The sequence below is a fragment of the Magnolia sinica genome, chromosome 6, assembly GCF_029962835.1.
Source record: "Magnolia sinica isolate HGM2019 chromosome 6, MsV1, whole genome shotgun sequence".
In the NCBI taxonomy this organism is placed as follows: Eukaryota; Viridiplantae; Streptophyta; class Magnoliopsida; order Magnoliales; family Magnoliaceae; genus Magnolia; species Magnolia sinica.
Window position 1 is genome coordinate 69,384,072 of NC_080578.1, and position 17,557 is coordinate 69,401,628.

General features: G+C 39.2%; 1 protein-coding gene, 1 long non-coding RNA gene and 1 pseudogene across 3 annotated transcripts in view; 1 reads left to right on the plus strand and 2 right to left on the minus strand.

Annotated features, from left to right (window-relative positions):
* LOC131248838 (isochorismate synthase 1, chloroplastic-like) overlaps positions 1-3,407 on the plus strand; it is a 136,795-nt gene extending 133,388 nt beyond the window's left edge. For both annotated transcript variants that reach the window (XM_058249316.1, XM_058249317.1), the window contains 2 exons: positions 990-1,082; positions 3,061-3,407. In XM_058249316.1, the coding sequence (XP_058105299.1) occupies positions 990-1,082; positions 3,061-3,168 (201 nt within the window). In that variant the 3' untranslated portion in view covers positions 3,169-3,407. The remainder of the gene's footprint in view (positions 1-989; positions 1,083-3,060) is intronic.
* A 5,896-nt stretch (positions 3,408-9,303) lies between these two features.
* LOC131249643 (elongator complex protein 5-like) lies at positions 9,304-11,233 on the minus strand (annotated as a pseudogene).
* Positions 11,234-12,305: 1,072 nt separating this feature from the next.
* Positions 12,306-17,087, minus strand: LOC131248839 (uncharacterized). The gene is made up of 4 exons (XR_009172484.1): positions 16,928-17,087; positions 13,071-13,139; positions 12,801-12,933; positions 12,306-12,704 (listed from the first exon to the last, which is right to left on the minus strand). It is a non-coding gene; the product is annotated as an uncharacterized LOC131248839 (long non-coding RNA).
* Positions 17,088-17,557: the final 470 nt, after the last annotated feature.

Genomic DNA, 17,557 nt, shown 5'->3' on the forward strand with positions numbered 1-17,557 from the left:
CTTTTGTGTGAAAAAGGTGTTTGTTGGGTTTTCTTTTCAGCAAGTCCAAGTAGTCTTATCAGCACATGTACTTTTTATATTTAGCGCGTGGTGGTACCATCACAAGCAGTTCTCTGTGCCACCCAATCATCATGGATTCCTAGATAGTACGCTCATGCCTTACCTGTATATAATATAAGTATCTTTGTAGGCCATGCGGTAAAAAGGAAATTCTTTACTTTTTTCTAGTTTTAATTTTTTGAATGGCAAGGAAATTCTCTACTTTGGATCTCACTGAAGGAAAATTAGGATTCTGTGCTAGGAAAATGCTGAAATACCATGGTTTCTCTCCAATGATCTGAAAATCTACAATTAGAATGACCAAATTATCATTTTTTATTGGATGAAATACCATGGTATTTCTTCTGCTTTGATGCGAATTAAAAATTACCAAATTCATCAATCAAATATATTAATAAGTTGCCAAATTTTAGTCTTGATAATTAGAAATAAGCAGGAGATTCTTTTCGATGCTCAATCTTGGTCAGGGAAGAAATCAGTTCTTGTATCATTGGAAAAAAGTACCTCTATTTTGATTGATGAGAATAATGCCTGACATTTACATTTCATAAAAGAAATGTGGTTTCCAAGTTACTTATTTAATTCTCATAATGTTACCCAATAGATTTTATCTTTTTGTTCACCTTGATAGAAACAAATCAATGCAAATTGGGTTCGAGCCCGTAGCTCAATGGATAGACAACATGTGTTTCGACTTTCATCATTGAGGTCTCCTATTCGAGCCCAGTTTCCCTTTCAAAAATAACTAAACAAATAAGCAGAAAAAATTCCATAAGACACCACAGTGGTTTCCATTTCCTTGAACATCAACAAATTTTGGAAAGAATTTCAAAATTTTTAATGAATTTTGTTATTATTTATTTTTCAATTATGGCTTCCCCAAATTATCTCATTGTGGAAATGCTTTGTGCCCACTTCTTGAATCCCAGGGCCTTGGCATGGCAATTTTTGCAGGGGTAGGGATAGTGAAAGGAACTAATCCATGCTCAGAGTGGGAGGAATTGGATCTGAAGGCATCTCAGGTTCTCTCTCTCTCTCTCTCTCTCTCTCTCTCTCTCTCTCTCTCTCTCTCTCTCTCTCTCTCTCTCTCTCTCTCTCTCTCTCTCATTGGTTTCAGCTGCACCACTCTATCAAGGGCCATCACTTAGACCATGGATCGAAATATATGCATCATCATCATCATCCATGCCCTATCCCAACTGCCATTCCACTCAATCAAGAACCATATCTCCAATTAAGACAATAGGCCATCAATTCCTTTTCTTAACACCTCACCCTTGTCCTTTTGGGTCCCTTCCCCTTCCCCTTCACCTTTTAGAGCCTTCAACTTAAACCAACTCACTCCTAATTGGCGCAGTTCTTGGTCTCCATTCCACATGACCAAACCATCTAAAATCTACTTTTCCTCATCTCATTACCTATTGATGCTACTCCGAAGTTCCCTCGAATACATTCATTTCTAATTTTGTCCTTCCTCATCTTGCCACTTATCCATCTCAACATACTCATTGCAACTAGGCTCATCTTATGAACTTGTTGATCCTCTATTCCATAAAGCATGGCTGGTCTTAAATGTGTGTGTGTGTGCGCGCCGCGCGTGTGCATGTGTGTCAAGGACGGGTTGGGATGGGACACCCATGAAAACCTTTGAAATTGTTTATATACTATCTAATCCGTGCATTATACGTGCCTCACTATATGAAGAGACATCCAAAAATCAGGCTATTTCAAAACTTCGGTGGGCCACACCATGTGAAGAGGTTTTAGGCATGATTTATTTAGCCATCTCATTATTCCTCAACATTCCACTTTCTTTCTTCCATCAATTTATTTCTGAATAACTTTGTTCTCTCCATTTAAATTTCGCAACCTAGTTTTTGGACACCTACTAATTTCACTCCTTTCTTTCATCTCATAATGTCAACATTTTTAACCATTAACCTATGTTTTGTAGTCAACCTCTCTTGTGGTATAACCTTGCAATCCTTACATATTAATCGTTCTGTTTTTCTAAGTAAAAAGAAATATATTTGGCTTGTATATGATCTACTTTTGAAATGTCATAAATTATTCCTCTTTTTAAAGTATGTGTATGTTAGAGCTAGGTTGTTTGCTATAGAAAAATCAAGGATAGCATCCCCCATCCCATATATTCTCACAAAACCATATCTTCCATGTACACTCTCATATCCTCTACATTTTTTTTTCCTAATAACCAGTTAAGTCTCCTCCTACAAATATCCTCTCTTGGTCCGGAATTCCTTGCATTAGTTCATCCATATCCTCTTTAAATTGTCTCATGGTTCTTCATTGTGGCACATCGCATGTAGGAGTTCCCAAGCCAACCCTTGCCCATTTCTCACTACGCCCAAGTTCCGATGTAACACGTCACTCATAGGGAATGCTCTAGCATGAGATTCTATCCTCTAACGCATAGCCATTCTCTTCTCTTGGGTTAGCTTCTTTATCAATGCTTCACTTACGTGGGCACTTCCATTGGACTTGTGTGATCCTATTTGTCCCTTATTGCATATCTCTCGTTGGCCTGCCTTTCCCATGTTTTTCATTTGCATTAAGCATTTTCATCATCATCATCTAAGCCTTGTCCCATCTAATTTGGGGCTGGCTACACGATTCATGTTCATTTACATTATGCAGGTGGATCTTTTTTTCTTCTTCTTCTTTTTGGCGAGGAACACCAAGCTTTTTCTTTCTTCTTATTCTTCTTATTTATTTATTTATTTATTTAAATTTTAGTTGCATGATTTTATTTTTTCACCCACCTGTCAAAGAGAGAAAAATAACTTTACATATTTCTAGCTCCTATCTTTAACCATAACAAGTGTCATGTATTCTCAAACTATTTTACACCACCTTATCTGTACTCCTGTAACAAGTTACATTTCGTATTAGGGTTTTAACCTCTACACATGCATGCACCGAGGCACGATATGTGCATACTTAAAATTCTTTTCTTGGGATTGTTGGTTCTTGGTGCAGTTTACCAAGTTGATTGAAATGGGTGGAGAGCAGTTTACAAAGCCGATAGGTGATGAGAAGCCTCACTCATCCCATCAAGAAGCAGATAGCATTGGGTCTATCAACTGAGATGGGTGGAGGAAAGCTGAAATAAACAACTGAATGTTGGAATAGTCTCATTTGCCTTTGGGGAAATATGGATTTCTTATTAAATAAGCTATAGGTTTTCTATAGTTGTTTTGGGTTGGTTCTTGCATTGTTCAGGTGAGTTGTCATTAGCTTGCTCTCTTTCTTGTGTGGTTACATACTCAACTCATTTGCCTTTGGGGCAATATGGATTACTTTTTAAATAAGCTATTGGTTTTTTATGGTTGGTTTGGGTTGGCTCTTGCATTGATCAGGTGAGTTATCATTGGCTTGCTCTGTTTCTTGTGTGGTTACATACTCAAATATTTTTAACGTAGCTCTGGCTACTTTCAAAGCATTTTTTCTTGTTTGAATTTGTAAATAGATGGTTCCCCTAAATTCCATGTTATGTATAACAACTGAAAAGTAACTTCATTAATTGTGGCTTGTAACAATGATTTGGTAATTTATGGACATGATCATGGCTCTTCTTCACTGTTCTTGAGCATGCGGAGTGTTTTAACAGGTTCAATCATAGGTAAGGCAATTTCATTAATTGTAGATAAAGTAATTTCATCAATAAGGCTACTAGAGCTGGTACTCCTGCAACGAAGATCCATAGGTAGTATTTTTGGTTCCTGATTCACAAATTCGATTGGGGCCCAAAATACCAATAACTTTCGAACTGGCCTTTTAGTTTCATCAACAAGGCTACTATCAGGCCTTTCTTTTCTTTTTCTTTTTTCTTTTTCCTTTTTATTTTTATTTTTATTTTATTTTTATTTTTTTACTGAAATTTTATCAAAAGGATACCAGAAAGAAGAATATTTGCAGTGCAGGGTCTCTAAGAACTCTTTTAGCTATAAATTGGCTGGGGATTTCCCATCTTCCAACGTGGGTATGACCAAAAGGCAATGCGCCAAATTTAATCAAAATAATGAAGGAATTAATGTCAAAAGTCTTAAATCTTCTAATTTTTTTTCTCAGCGTTGCTCAACCGGTCTAGCGGGCTGCTTGACCAGTCAAGGGTCCACTCGACCAGTCGAGGCCCGCTCGACTCAAAGTCCAGTGAACATTATATTTAGAGCTCGACCAATCGAGGGTCAGGCTCGACCGGTCGAAGGGGTCCTTCAACCAGTTGAGGACCTGGCTCGACTAGTCGAGGGTTACACAGATTCTATGCAGATTTTGTGCGGACTGCATAAATTTGAGGCGGTTTCGCAAAGGTGCGGAAGGGGTGTTTCCTAATCTATAAATAGGGGTACCTAGGGCTATTTTAAAGTGTTCTGAGGCCTTCTAAAGGGGTTTCAAGGGTTCCTATAAGGGTTTTTAGGGTTTATAAAGGGTGTAGCAAGGATGAGATTCGAGGTTGTTTGAATCGGGTAAGTCCTCTCTCTTGCAATTACTTTTCATAGTGGATTTCTGTCGCTTTGTGTCATGGTTTTTTCCTACAAGGGTTTTCCATGTTAAATCTTTGTGTTCTCTTGTGATTACTTGTTGCTCTTGGATTGTTATCCTAGATCTAGATCTGTGTGATTCTGCAACTCAAATCCCCAACAAGTGGTATCAGAGCAATCGTTGGGGCACAGATCTGAATCTGCAGGATTAGTAATAATGGGAAACGACAAGTTTGATATTGAGAAGTACTCGGGCAAAAATAATTTTGAATTATGGAAGGTTAAGATGATTAGCCTGTTAACCAAGCAAGGAGAGATTAAGGCTCTTGAGGAGCGAAAATCTACCATGAAAGATAATGAATGGGAAAACCTTAATAGTAATGATTTGGCCTCTATCCGTTTATGTCTCACGGATGAGGTTCTCTATAATGTTTTAAGGGATAAAACTGTGTTGAGGCATGAAAAAGGGGAGAGAGATAAAAGACAGAATAGCAGGAAAAAGCTTTGTGCGCAAATAGGATGTTGAAAAAGAGCATTGTGCGGAAAAATTGAGCATTGTGCGGAAAAAGTAGTCTTTGTGCGGAAATCATCATTGTGCGGAAGTGATCATTGTGCGCAGGTGATTGGAGCACACAGCAAAGTCCTCACAAAGAGGAGCGCATAGCAAAGTTCGCACAAGGAGGAGCACACATTAAAGTCCTCACAAAGGGGAGCGTACAGCAAACTCCACACAAAGAGGAGCGCACAGCGAAATCCGCACAAAGGGGAGCGTGCAGTGCTTACATGGCACATTCACACATGTGAGAGGGCTATAAATACCCCTCAACCCCTCTAGTGGGGTCATTAGCAATTGATTGGAGAGGAGTGGACCAAAGAAAGAATAAGGTAGAGCATGCTGTCCGTTGTGAGGAACAGCCTTTATGCGGCGCACAATGCTCTCTGCGCACAAAGTTCTTCTGCGCATAAAGGTCTTTTGTGCACAAAGGTCTCCAGCGCGCAAAGCCTCTAACGCACAAAGGGTTCCAGCGCGCAAAGCCTCCAGGGCACAAAGGGCTTAACGAATAATGGCTCTCTTCAGTTCACAATGGCTTTCAGCATGATACTTGATATAATCAAATATTTGCTTCATAGTACAATTTGTAAACATTCTATTTTGGAATCAAAGGAGAATGGGATGTAAAAGAATTTGGAATAAAAAAATAAATGAAGTGATTAACTTTCTTGTTTTCTTATGTTAATTATAAAGTGAGTAAATTTTCCCAAACAAAACCCCTTTGTTTCTTGTCGAAACAAAATGGCGACTTTGTTGGGGACTTTTCATATTCACTTGAATATTAACCTAAGAATTATAAGGGAGATAATCACAACTGTTTGGCATCTTCAAGGCGCCAAAATGGCGACTCTCAATGGGAACATCCTAACTTTCACCTCCAAAATAGAATACGATTTAATATAAGTACTAATTTTCCTTTACTTCGTGAATATGAATGACAGGAGAAGAAAGGAGAAGAAGAATATTGTAACCAACCAATCAATGGCAGTCGTTCAAGGAAATACAATTTTCTACTTCACCACGATAGGATTTGTTGTGGAATATGCTGATAAACGAACTGGACTTAGTGAAGGTAAAGCGGTAGCAAATAAGTAAACAGAGTTACGGACAACTATTACAGTTGTGACTGCTTCGCCAATGACACCAGGAGAAAGAGATGAATGGATCGTCGTCACTCGCAGAAGGACAAAGACTCAGAATGTAACTACAACAAGAACAAGCTCGCCGCTGAGAAAAATTAGGGGGCCTATAACACGAAATGCCGCCAGAAAAATTCCTGAACTTGCCCCTGTGCGATATACCCTGAGCGAACAGTTCCGTAGCTGACGTCGCGTGATTTCTTGGCTTTGATGGCCCCGAGAGCCAGATGAACGAAAGAACAAAAGGGCAAAGCACTGCTAGTAAGTTCATCGGCGTCTGCTTTTCCCCGATTAATCAATGGCAACGGGGGCACAAAGAAGTCGAATGAAACCCCATCCTCTCCTCTTTTCGTGAGCCCCATTACGTCAATGTATTCTTATCCCACTCCGATTATAGCTTCATCAAAGAGTGGAGAAGCCAGGGTTCACATGACTAGAACAAATTAGGGAAATATGCCAACTACAAAGGATCATGTAAATGAAATGGCGAAAGCACAAAAAGTACTAATGGAAGAATGCAGAAATCTCAGAGAAGCCTTAACAACTCTCGCACAAAATGTTGCCCAAATGGCAACACCCCCAGTGACTAATAATGTGAATGAGAGAGAGCAACACCCCGAAAGGTCGTAGCTGCCGAGGACTAGGTCGAGCAGATCTGTTCCCACTACAAGAATAGTGACACAGGAAGAAGTACGACAGGTCGTTAAAGAAGCAGTTAGGTCGGAGAGAGAACGTGAGGGCACAGGAAGATTCAGATATCGTACACCATACCTGAGAGAAGTGGAGGACATCCCTTTCCCGAACAACTTTAAACATCTGGACTTTTAGAAGTTCAACGGAGATGGATCGCCAGAAGAACACCTGATGCATTTCATCCCAAGTATGGGGAATTTCTCCATAGTACCCCAATACTGTCTCCGATTATTTGGGTCTTCTCTAACGAATAAAGCATTCAGGTGGTATACTAGCTTCAGGCCTGGGTCGATAAGAACATGGGAGCAGATGCAAGACGCGTTCATGTCAAATTTCTTCTCATCAGAACGTGATGTCAATATCACGGAATTAGCTTCAGTGCGACAGAGAGAAGGAGAGTCAGTGGAAAATTTTATTGACAGATGGAAGACCTTGGGAGCTTCTTGCAGGCAATTACCAGAAGAAAAAGAAAAGGTGAAAATGTGCCTAAACTCTATGGAAACCGGAATAGCATTTGGTCTCACCAGTGCAGACTTCAGAACCTTCCGTGACTTGGCTACAAAAGCGTATGCTCTAGAATTAATGACTCGAAAGATACCGATGTTCAATTATGAAATGGTTAAAAAAGGATCTCAGAAGTTGATCACAAATATGGTTGATCACGAAAAAAGGAACCTGGAAGCAAGAGAAGTGAAAGGCAAAAGGACGGAAAGGAGAGAAGAGCCGAGTCGCCCCAGAGGGAGGTTTTACGACAAAAGACCCCGATCGTTGAATTCTCATGAGGGTTTCGCGTTTGAAAAAGGGGACGTACTCCCCATGATGAATCAATTGCTAAAAGCTGGAACAATTGAATTGCCGCTATCAAAACATCCCGAGGAAGCATCTAAAACAAAGGAAAGAGACTTCTGTCATTATCACTGCCTAGTAGGGCACCCGACAGAAAATTGTTATACACTGAAGTGTATTATACAAAGGATGATAAACAAGGGCCAAATAATAGTCGAGAAAGAGAAAGAAACGGACAGAAGAGTGACAACAAACGTACTCACCTTGCGAGAAGATTATCAGGGGAAGACAAGGTTGAATGATTAGAAAACAACAAGGTTGCTGTAACTACCTTGCGATCAGGAAAGAAGATGGCTAGCTCACCAAGTTCGAAAAACGAAAAAGTAAAGGCGGAAGTAGCCAAGAGTCACGCCAGCAACAATAACAGCGGTGAAAAGGAAAAGGGAAAGTGACTTATGATATTATAAGTCACTTGAAAGGCATTTCGGCCCGATTGAGTGTTTATGATGCTCTGAAGTTGTCAGAAGACTCCCGACAAAGCCTAACTAAAGCATTATCTGATGAAAGTATAAGGGAAGTGTTGCTGACTGAATTAGAAACTTAGAAATAAGAAGATTGTCTGCTGGTTATCGCCTTCTCCGATGAAGACCTGGTCTGTGATGGGGAACATAATAGGCTGTTGATGATAATGGGTCATATTCGCGGTTAGCAAGTAAAACGGGTAATGCTCGATAACAGGTCCACTATAAACCTGTTGCCATTAACAATGCTAGTAAATTAGGTTATCGACGCTTGAACCTACGCCATAGCGGAATGATGATACTGGGCTTTAATCAAGATGGACAACATGTGCTTGGGACGATCACAATAATGCTGGAGATAGGAGAACTAATTACAAATGTTGTCTACCATGTTATAAATGCAGTGACTACATAATCTCCTTCTGGGAAGACTGTGGATGCATTAGTATGGCATTATACCTTCTACCATGCACCGGTTTTTCAAATACTGCAAAGACGCACTACCAAAAAACAGGACAATGTCGACGGCTAAAAACCATTGGCAATGACCTTTCCCGACGGCTAAAATCCGTCGGACGGTCCGTCGGGAAAGGGCATGGCGTTGCTCACCGACGGATTTTGGCCGTCGGTGTCTACGACGGCTAAAACCACTGGCATTTCCGACGGCTGTGGGCGACAGTTTTAGCCGTCGGCGTTTTCGACGGTTAACGCGGTCAGCATTTTGGACGGGCTACGGCAAAAACCGTCGGCGCCTTCAACAGTCATAAATTTCAAAATAACAATAATAATAATTAATTGCCTAATCAACGCACTTATCCAGAACTAGATAACCCATTTCTCCAAAGCCTTAAACCAACCAACCTATTTGAGAAGGTAAGTCTATAAAAAGGAAAAGGAAGAAACCAAACTCAGTATATCATCCAAATTCCAAACAAAAAAAATTCAAATGTAAATATTTCCTAAAAATCATTGGTATTTACTCAAATTATAGCATTGAAAGAAAGAATTCAATGTCACAAGTGTAAATGTTTCATAAAAAATCAGTGGTGTTTATGTTGATCCACTGTTTCATTGATGATTCCATTCCACCTGGCATATTCCATTCAATGAACACCCAACAGAGAATACAAGGAAAAAAAAATCAAAATTTAAGCAGAATTTGAGTGGGTTTTTAAAATATCATGATTTGGTTAATCTACTTGTTTGTTTGCTGAATTAGCCAATACATGTGAACATTTGAAATGCTTTTTTTTCTTCTTTTTTTCTTTAATCATTTATAAACTTTTTCATGTAAAGTGATAAGAAGGAAAATATCAAATAAACAGAAAAAGGCTAAACTATTGTTAAAGCAAAAAATAAAAATTGATAATAAAATTAGGAATAAAGACTATTTCTAATTAATCAACGCCAATCAGTATTTTTTAACAAGAAAAGTTCAGCAATTACAGTATGCATACCTTGGTGTTTAAATGGAAGTATAACATTTTCCCTATCGACCCGTTCCTTTTATGATAGCTGGAGATTGAATTGTACCTGTTGAAGGGGATTCATTAAAAAAACTAGAATCAACCCAGTAAAAGACGCAGAGGTGTGCCTGCTTCTGCACTTGTATGTGTGTTTGAACACGTAGGTGTGGGAGGGTTTGATTGATCATGGACCTTAGGCAAAAGGGTTTGATTGATCACCACACTACCAGAAGAAACGGCTACAAATTTAATGCCTGCTTGCTCCATATGAAACTCTTCACACTAAATAACAAATTTCACAAATTGAAACATGTTAGAAGGTTCAATTACCAACCAATAAGAGAGATTTCAGGATATATATATATATATATATATATATATATATATATATATATATAGAGAGAGAGAGAGAGAGAGAGAGAGAGAGAGAGAGAGTCATGCTCCCCTGCGCACCTACGCACATGTGCACCTTTGCACACGTGTCATGGGTGTCTAATCTGAACGGTCCATGTGATGCGGAAACCCATGAAACCTCATGTGAGAAATTTTCACCCTGATCTAAAATTCTGGTGGGCCATAGCAAAGAGAAACGCAAATCAAGGGAGGAAACTGTTTTAATTTTTCATGGCCCATCAAATTTCTAGATCAAAGTAAAACTTGGTCCTGGAGGGTTTCACGAGGTGCTGCTTTACATGAACGGTTCAGATTTTGGATCCACATCACGTATGATGGGTTCTCAAAAAAGTTTGTATGTATTAGGTACGAACTGGTTCGCAGGTGAGCGTTTCCGTGTGTGCATATATATATATTCGCAGGTGAGCGTTTCCGTGTGTGCATATATATATATATATATATATATATAGAGAGAGAGAGAGAGAGAGAGAGAGAGAGAGAGAGAGAGAGAGAGCTCACAATCACTCTTACTCTTCCATTGCGCCACTTCATCCGCACATTAAATTTTCCTCTACAATTCTGTTCAAGCAAAAGCAGGTTCCCTGAATGGCTCTGCCCATCCATGGATTGAAAGCAAAAGCAGGTTCCCTGAATGGCTCTGCCCATCCATGGATTGAAAGCAAAAGCAGGTTCCCTGAATGGCTCTGCCCATCCATGGATTGAATTAGTGGCTCTAAACTGGCAACTATACTGGACATGTATTCAACAGATGCAACCGCCCTAACTTCATGAAGATTGAATGTATTAACCAAAAGATACATGAAACTTGATCTGCAACCAAATCAAGCAAAGAAATCTATCAACCCCTATAATCAAATATTAGCAGGAGAGAACATTTCTGATATGATAAAGAATCCATCCATTGGTATAGTGAATGCCATGAGCAAATTAAAAGTATTCAAGTCTGGTGTGTTGTAAAGTAACACCATAATCCAGTCATCTGATGGGTCAAGACGCGTAACTGTTTGTCCAGCCATGCTCTCCAAGCGGAGCATTACGGACCCCAAATCCCAGATGAGATGGAAGTGTTGGCCTTCATCCCACCTGCAAATTGGTCCATCTGTCCTGTCCACATTTTGGGTAACACCCAAACAAGTGCTAAGCTTATATCCTGATCCTAACGGCAGCATATATACATCCAAGGAGGAAAAAAGAGAATTGAAATTCGTACAACAAAAAAAAAAAAAAAAAAACATATATGGAATAAAGATACAGGGGGTGGTCCAAATGATACTTGTGCTACCAGTGCCCAAATCCAGATCACCAGAGACTCCACACATGAGAAGCTTCAGTTAACTTTTCTTACACCGATTAGCACTGCATTGGATAGTAGACATGGTTCAGCTTTTTTTTTTTTTTTTTCCCAAAAAGCATTTTTATTAGAAAAGTGGCTGGTGCTATCACATGGTTATCAACACTTATATCTCAATATCTTAGTACATGTGGCAATATATATGAGATCCAGATTGTTCATCTATTTAGCGATTAAGTGAATGGGGCATACCCCAAAAACTCCAACCACCCTGATGATACTAGCCACTGATGACAATCTTATATGATTACAAATGGGCAATTGGAAAAGCCGACCAACATACAACATTCAGTAGGTAGTAGTCCTCCAGTCAGCACAGCTAGGATCATCTGATCAGTGTGCTTTGGTGACAGTACGCAGCTTATACATTGAAGGGCCACAATAGATGAATGATCCAGATTTCACACGTGCAATATGTACAGCTTGGGTTTTATAAATCTGGTATCAATGTCGAGAACTAAATCCTTTCCCTAATCAGGATGGACAAGAACAATGTACAAGGGACCAATGTGTAAGGTGGACAAGAACAATGGACTTTAAAAGAACTTGATAACGGACCAATGTACAGGTGCAGCCTACCTAATCAGTTACCTGGCCTGATTTTGTGCCAGATCATCTGCAGTACTCACTTCATGCATGGGTTAGTTGCCCCACACGTGCTAGGTTGGAAAATGGGCTGCAGGTAAAGGTGTGTATGCAGAGTGTATGTTGAGTAAACCTCTATTTCCTAAAACACAATCATGCACAGGTAAGGAAACATAACCAAAGACAGAGAGACAAATCTATGTAAACACACTCACGGGTTTCATCACACAATCTATCCACGTAAAGTATTTCCTGTTGGATAATATGTAATCGATTCACATGCATTGGAACCAAGACTTGTCAAATAACAAGAAACAATAGCAGAGTACAGGGAAATAGATATTGGAGTATAGCAAAATCATTTCATAACCGCGCATTTTCTTCTATCATCTGTGTAGAGGAAACAGAACAAGTATCCCAACAAGTAATAAACATATCCGGGGTAGACATCCTGCACTACCCCATCCCGAATGTCCATTCCATCTTTAGTTGCTCTTGTACAGTTAGGTTGAGAACAGACCCTAGGCAGACATTTGTTATTATAGATGGACCTGTTTAAGAAGAGCATGTTAGCTCCAAGAAGTTACCTTTTAGTGGTGAAAACGCTCTTGATTTGGGGAAGTAAACTCACCACCTACAGTAAAAGCCGAAGCAAAAGAATACAGCATTTTATCCCTTTAGTTGCAATGGGTTATACTAGAAGCAATGATTGAGCCATCATAAATTTTACCGAAAATGTAGAGATGATTCTTCCAAGCAACTGCTGGGTGCGCACTCCAAGGCGGTGGGCTACTAGGGCTTGAAATCAACTTCCATTCACACTTTTCTACATCATATCAATACAAGTTACCATATACAAATGTCTACTGCAACAAACTTGGTCAGTAACTAAGTGAAACATCACGTCTCTTTCAAATAAAACACTAAAATAAAAAGACTAATCGCATTCAAAACAATCATCCAACATATTTCATATTCTAAAGATCATAAAAGCCCTCACCTTACTACCATTGTAGAATTCACCCCCACACAGAATCAGCTCCATCTCTTTCAAAGGATTAATGTTCAGCTGCATGAAAAATAAAATCAGCAGGTCTTAAATGCCGTGACACTTTCAGTTCAAAAGAGCAGTAATTGAAATAATTATGTAGAAGAGGCTGCGAATTGTTCTATGCATAGTGCATACAGCTTCTAGAAACAAAGCATGATGAAAAGAAGCAAGAGCAAAATCAGCTGCAAAATCAGAGATGGAAGAAAAGGGAGTGTTGCATTCAAGAACAAACTTGTGATAATTTCACACCAATCACTGGCTTCCAATTGTATCTCCCAAGAAATGATATCCTAGCGGTTTGCCATTCCATACATACTCTTCTCAAAGCCAGCAACAAGAAAGTGCATATATTGCATCCATGGTGATTAAAGGTATTATACAATAATTCAGTACTAATTGATGACAGTAGAGCGTGTAGGTATCTCAATGACTCCAATCGATATCATTCAACTAGTGGGCCCAACTGAAAATATGCAATGGACCATGATTATGTCCATCAAACAATCTCATGCATCAAATAAGCAGGCATTGGCTTATAAAAACCATGTGGGTCCCTCATTTGTTCGACTCCACCACAACTCGTATTGGAGTCCACTCCATGTTATTAATCCCCGAAAGAAATTACATAAAACAGAAACAAAAATTCATGTGATTGGTCGTGTTTTGGGACATACATGAGAGGAGACGATTGGACAATGCTCTAATGAGTGAAGACTTTTGCAGGAAATTCTGCTTCTAAGCAAATGTACTGTTTGCTGGCATGCAGGATTTTGCATTATGGGGGACCTGTTTCGATGATCCAGACTGTCTATAGGATGGACCTTATCATGGATGGTTAGGATCAACAAACTATAGTCCATATGTTTGAAAGCACCATCAGCTGTATGTTGGATAATGAGCATGACCCTATAATTGGTTCCCAGATGTATGAAATCATAAGCATTAGCTGTTGGAGAGAACAAAATCAAACCACCTCTTCAGGATTAGTGCTTTCGGTTGGTCTAGTACATTTTCATTGAGCTACTAGCAATGCCACCAGTCCTTGGGCCAGGACATGACCCAGACTGCTTATTGAGTGGACTGCTACTGAATTAGTTTAGTGGGCGTTCACACAAAATTATTCTGATTAATGAAGAAATTTCATGATGCAACCAAATGCACCATTACCCTAAAACAAACACCAATTGGATTATCCTAATAATCCATATTCTGTGCTGAAAATGGATATTTAAAAACAAAAATCAGCAGCAAATATATAACAAATAAGAAGGAAAAAAAACTCTGATATGGTCAGGATTGTTTGATTATAGTAGCTTCCATAGCTAATCCACAATGAGACCCACCCAAATAAATGGTTGGAATTACAGGGCAACTCATGTCCAATCAAATCATTTCCCATACACAATATAAGGATAAAAGAAAACATGAACTCTGGGCAAAATAACCGGTCCCTGGTGTACATCTATATGCAGAATAAGAACTTGAAGAAGAAAATCCGTTGTATGTGCAGGAAAAGGCGTATCCAAATCATGTATTGCAATGCAAGAAGAAAATTAAAACAAGAATCTCATATCTAGTATATGAATTACAACAAGAAATATCTATCAAATCTATAACGGTGCATTTGGATGCACATGAAATTAAATTGTTGACATTCAGTCCAATCAAGGAGAAGTGAGAGAAATACCGACATTTCCTAGTACTGATAAAGAGGAAGCAGTCCTCAAATTGCAGATGCATTCCTTTCAAGTCTGACTTGAAAGAATGTAATTGCAATTTGAATCTCTGTGCATCAACATGGATACCAGCAAAAGTAATCACAATTTGGCCAATGCCTCTTCATTAGACTAATAAATTGCAATTCTATTCAATTGTACATCCAAACGGCCAAATTTTTTTTTTTTTTTAATTTAAAAAAAAAAAAAAAAAAACCAGATACATTTAAAAAATATGGGTTGGTGAAATCTATGATCACACCGGCTGCTTTCAACTGCCAAAGGAAAAAGAACCTCATCAGAATGAAATATGCCATTCGGAGTCCAGTTTATTCTCCGAACAAAATGGCATTTTCATATGGAGTTCCGGCTGCACAAGATGGAAAGAGGCAGTGCAAGTTGTACTGGTTTCAATCTCCAGGTGATCCGAAACCATTATTTCAACTATGGTTACATAGGCCTAAAGCAACATAGCATGAAAAAACTTCATCATGGAGACTTGATGATCTAAGGTGCAAAGACAAGCTGGGCACATGCACCTGCTGCATTTTCATCAACAACCACCCATCATCCACAAAACCATTCACAACATCACAGACAACACCTATTCTCAACTTTCATAGCAAGAGCAATGTCCATTGCAAATTAAAAAAAAAAAATTAATGGTTTTTTTATTATTTTTATTTTTTTAATGCCAAACGGTGCATGTTACCAGATGGATACAAATATAAAAATGCATACCTTCCGAGGAAATGGTTTTTTTATGGAGAAAAATAAACCATTTCCTTTTGATAATCCGAGATAGAAAATGGGAATTCTTGAATAAAAATAAATCAAACAAAGCAAAGCATCCTTGAATTGTTCCAAAAGCAAAGGGGACTTTCTATGAAACTCAACAAACAAGGAGAAACAAAATTGGCTTGGGATCCAGCTTCATGGACTTCTCCTGGCTTCCACCTTGCTGAGTACTAATTAAATGGATGCAATAGGAGATGTCTTGGGTACAAACCATCTCTCTTTCATAAAGACTTGCATTTCAAGTGAGTAACTTGGTTCTAGTCTTTGCAACCGAGGTGAGCTGTGGAATATGTGCTAAAATAGCACCAACTGAAAGTGCTCCTAAAAGCTAGGCTGGTCTACTCATAAGGTGGGCCAAACACGTCTGTTAATTATAGGCCATTGACTATTTTCTTTCTAAAGATCTGTTTTTCATGAAGTATGTGGTACAACAGATGAGTGGAATGGCTTGATTTATGTTCCAGGCCATCTTCATGCTCAGCCCCACCCGATGATGGCTAGTGCCTCACAAGTGTGCCCCATTGCCAGTTCTGCCACGATTCACGTCTTCAATCTCTCATCAGGCCAATTGCAGTAGCATTACTCTTTTCAAAAGAAAAGGCAATCACTACATATCAGTGACGGATGACCTTCAAATGGTGTTCATCTATGGAGGAATCTAATATGCAAGCTTGATTAACATAAATACTATGCAGCCATCTCATGGAACACATGGCAAACATCTGACAATTAAACTGCTGATTGTGGACACCTGACCAGAAAAATAGCTTGAATCACCCCAGACGCTTGTCACATGTATGCTATGAAGGAAGCTGAATAAGTTTCTCTTATTCATTGTTTAGGAAACCTCTACTGACCGACGTATAATGCAAATGGTAGCTTTAAGGGCCTGTTTGGATGCATTGTCAAAACCAGGGTTCCGAGATGAAACCCTCGTTTTGATCTGAAACCCTTTTTGCAGCCTGTTTGCATCCCACCCGATGATTTAGGCGGGAAATCAACAATATCTCAAAATCCAATTGATTTTTCATGAAGCGATGCTTGCTTGACAGTCCATCCAAATGGAAGGTTTTGTAAGCTACTGAAATTGACTAAGTTGGACTGAGAAACAAACCGACTTGCTAAAATACCCACACATCCACGGACTGATCCGCCATAAAAACCAAAACGACAGGAAAGAAAAAAAAAATCGCCCGAAAATCGATCTAATCACGGGCGTATGAACAATAAATGCCAGAAATTGGAGAAAATAGTGCTAATTCTTACATTCTCTCACCGATCAGCAGAAAATACCTTAGAATCTTGGATGAGCGGCTCTGGAATGCGAGGATTTTGGACGATCCGTAGAAAATGCCTTCTCTTTTTCCTATTTTGCCTGAGAGAGGGGGGTCGGGATTTGGGGGGTTTTCTGATTTTGGGGGGAGAGACGGCTGAGAGAGGGGAGAGAGGCTTGTATTTGGCCATTTGGGGAGGTTTTTTGATTTTGGGGGGAGAGAGGGACAAGCGCTTTGATTTTCTGTTTTAGGGAGATACGCGTCGTGCGAAGACGAGCGCTGACGCTTCTCGAGATCCGAGTTCTACGAACCGTTCAAAAAGGATCAAAGTCACATGGGCCACACAATGATGTATTTATTATATCCACACCATTCATAAAATTTAAGATATAATTTTAGAGCAATATCCAAAAAATGAATCATATTCAATACTCAAATGGACCACACCAAAAATAGCAGCGGGGATAATGATTTTCACTGTTAAAAAATTCGCAGGCTCACAATAACGTTTATTTTCCACCTAATCTGTTCATTAGGTCAAAATACTTGGATGAAGGGGAAAAACAAATTTCATACTGATCAGAAACTTCTGTGACCCCAAAAGGGTTTCAACGGTAGATGTTCAATCCACCGCCGATTTTTGCAGTGT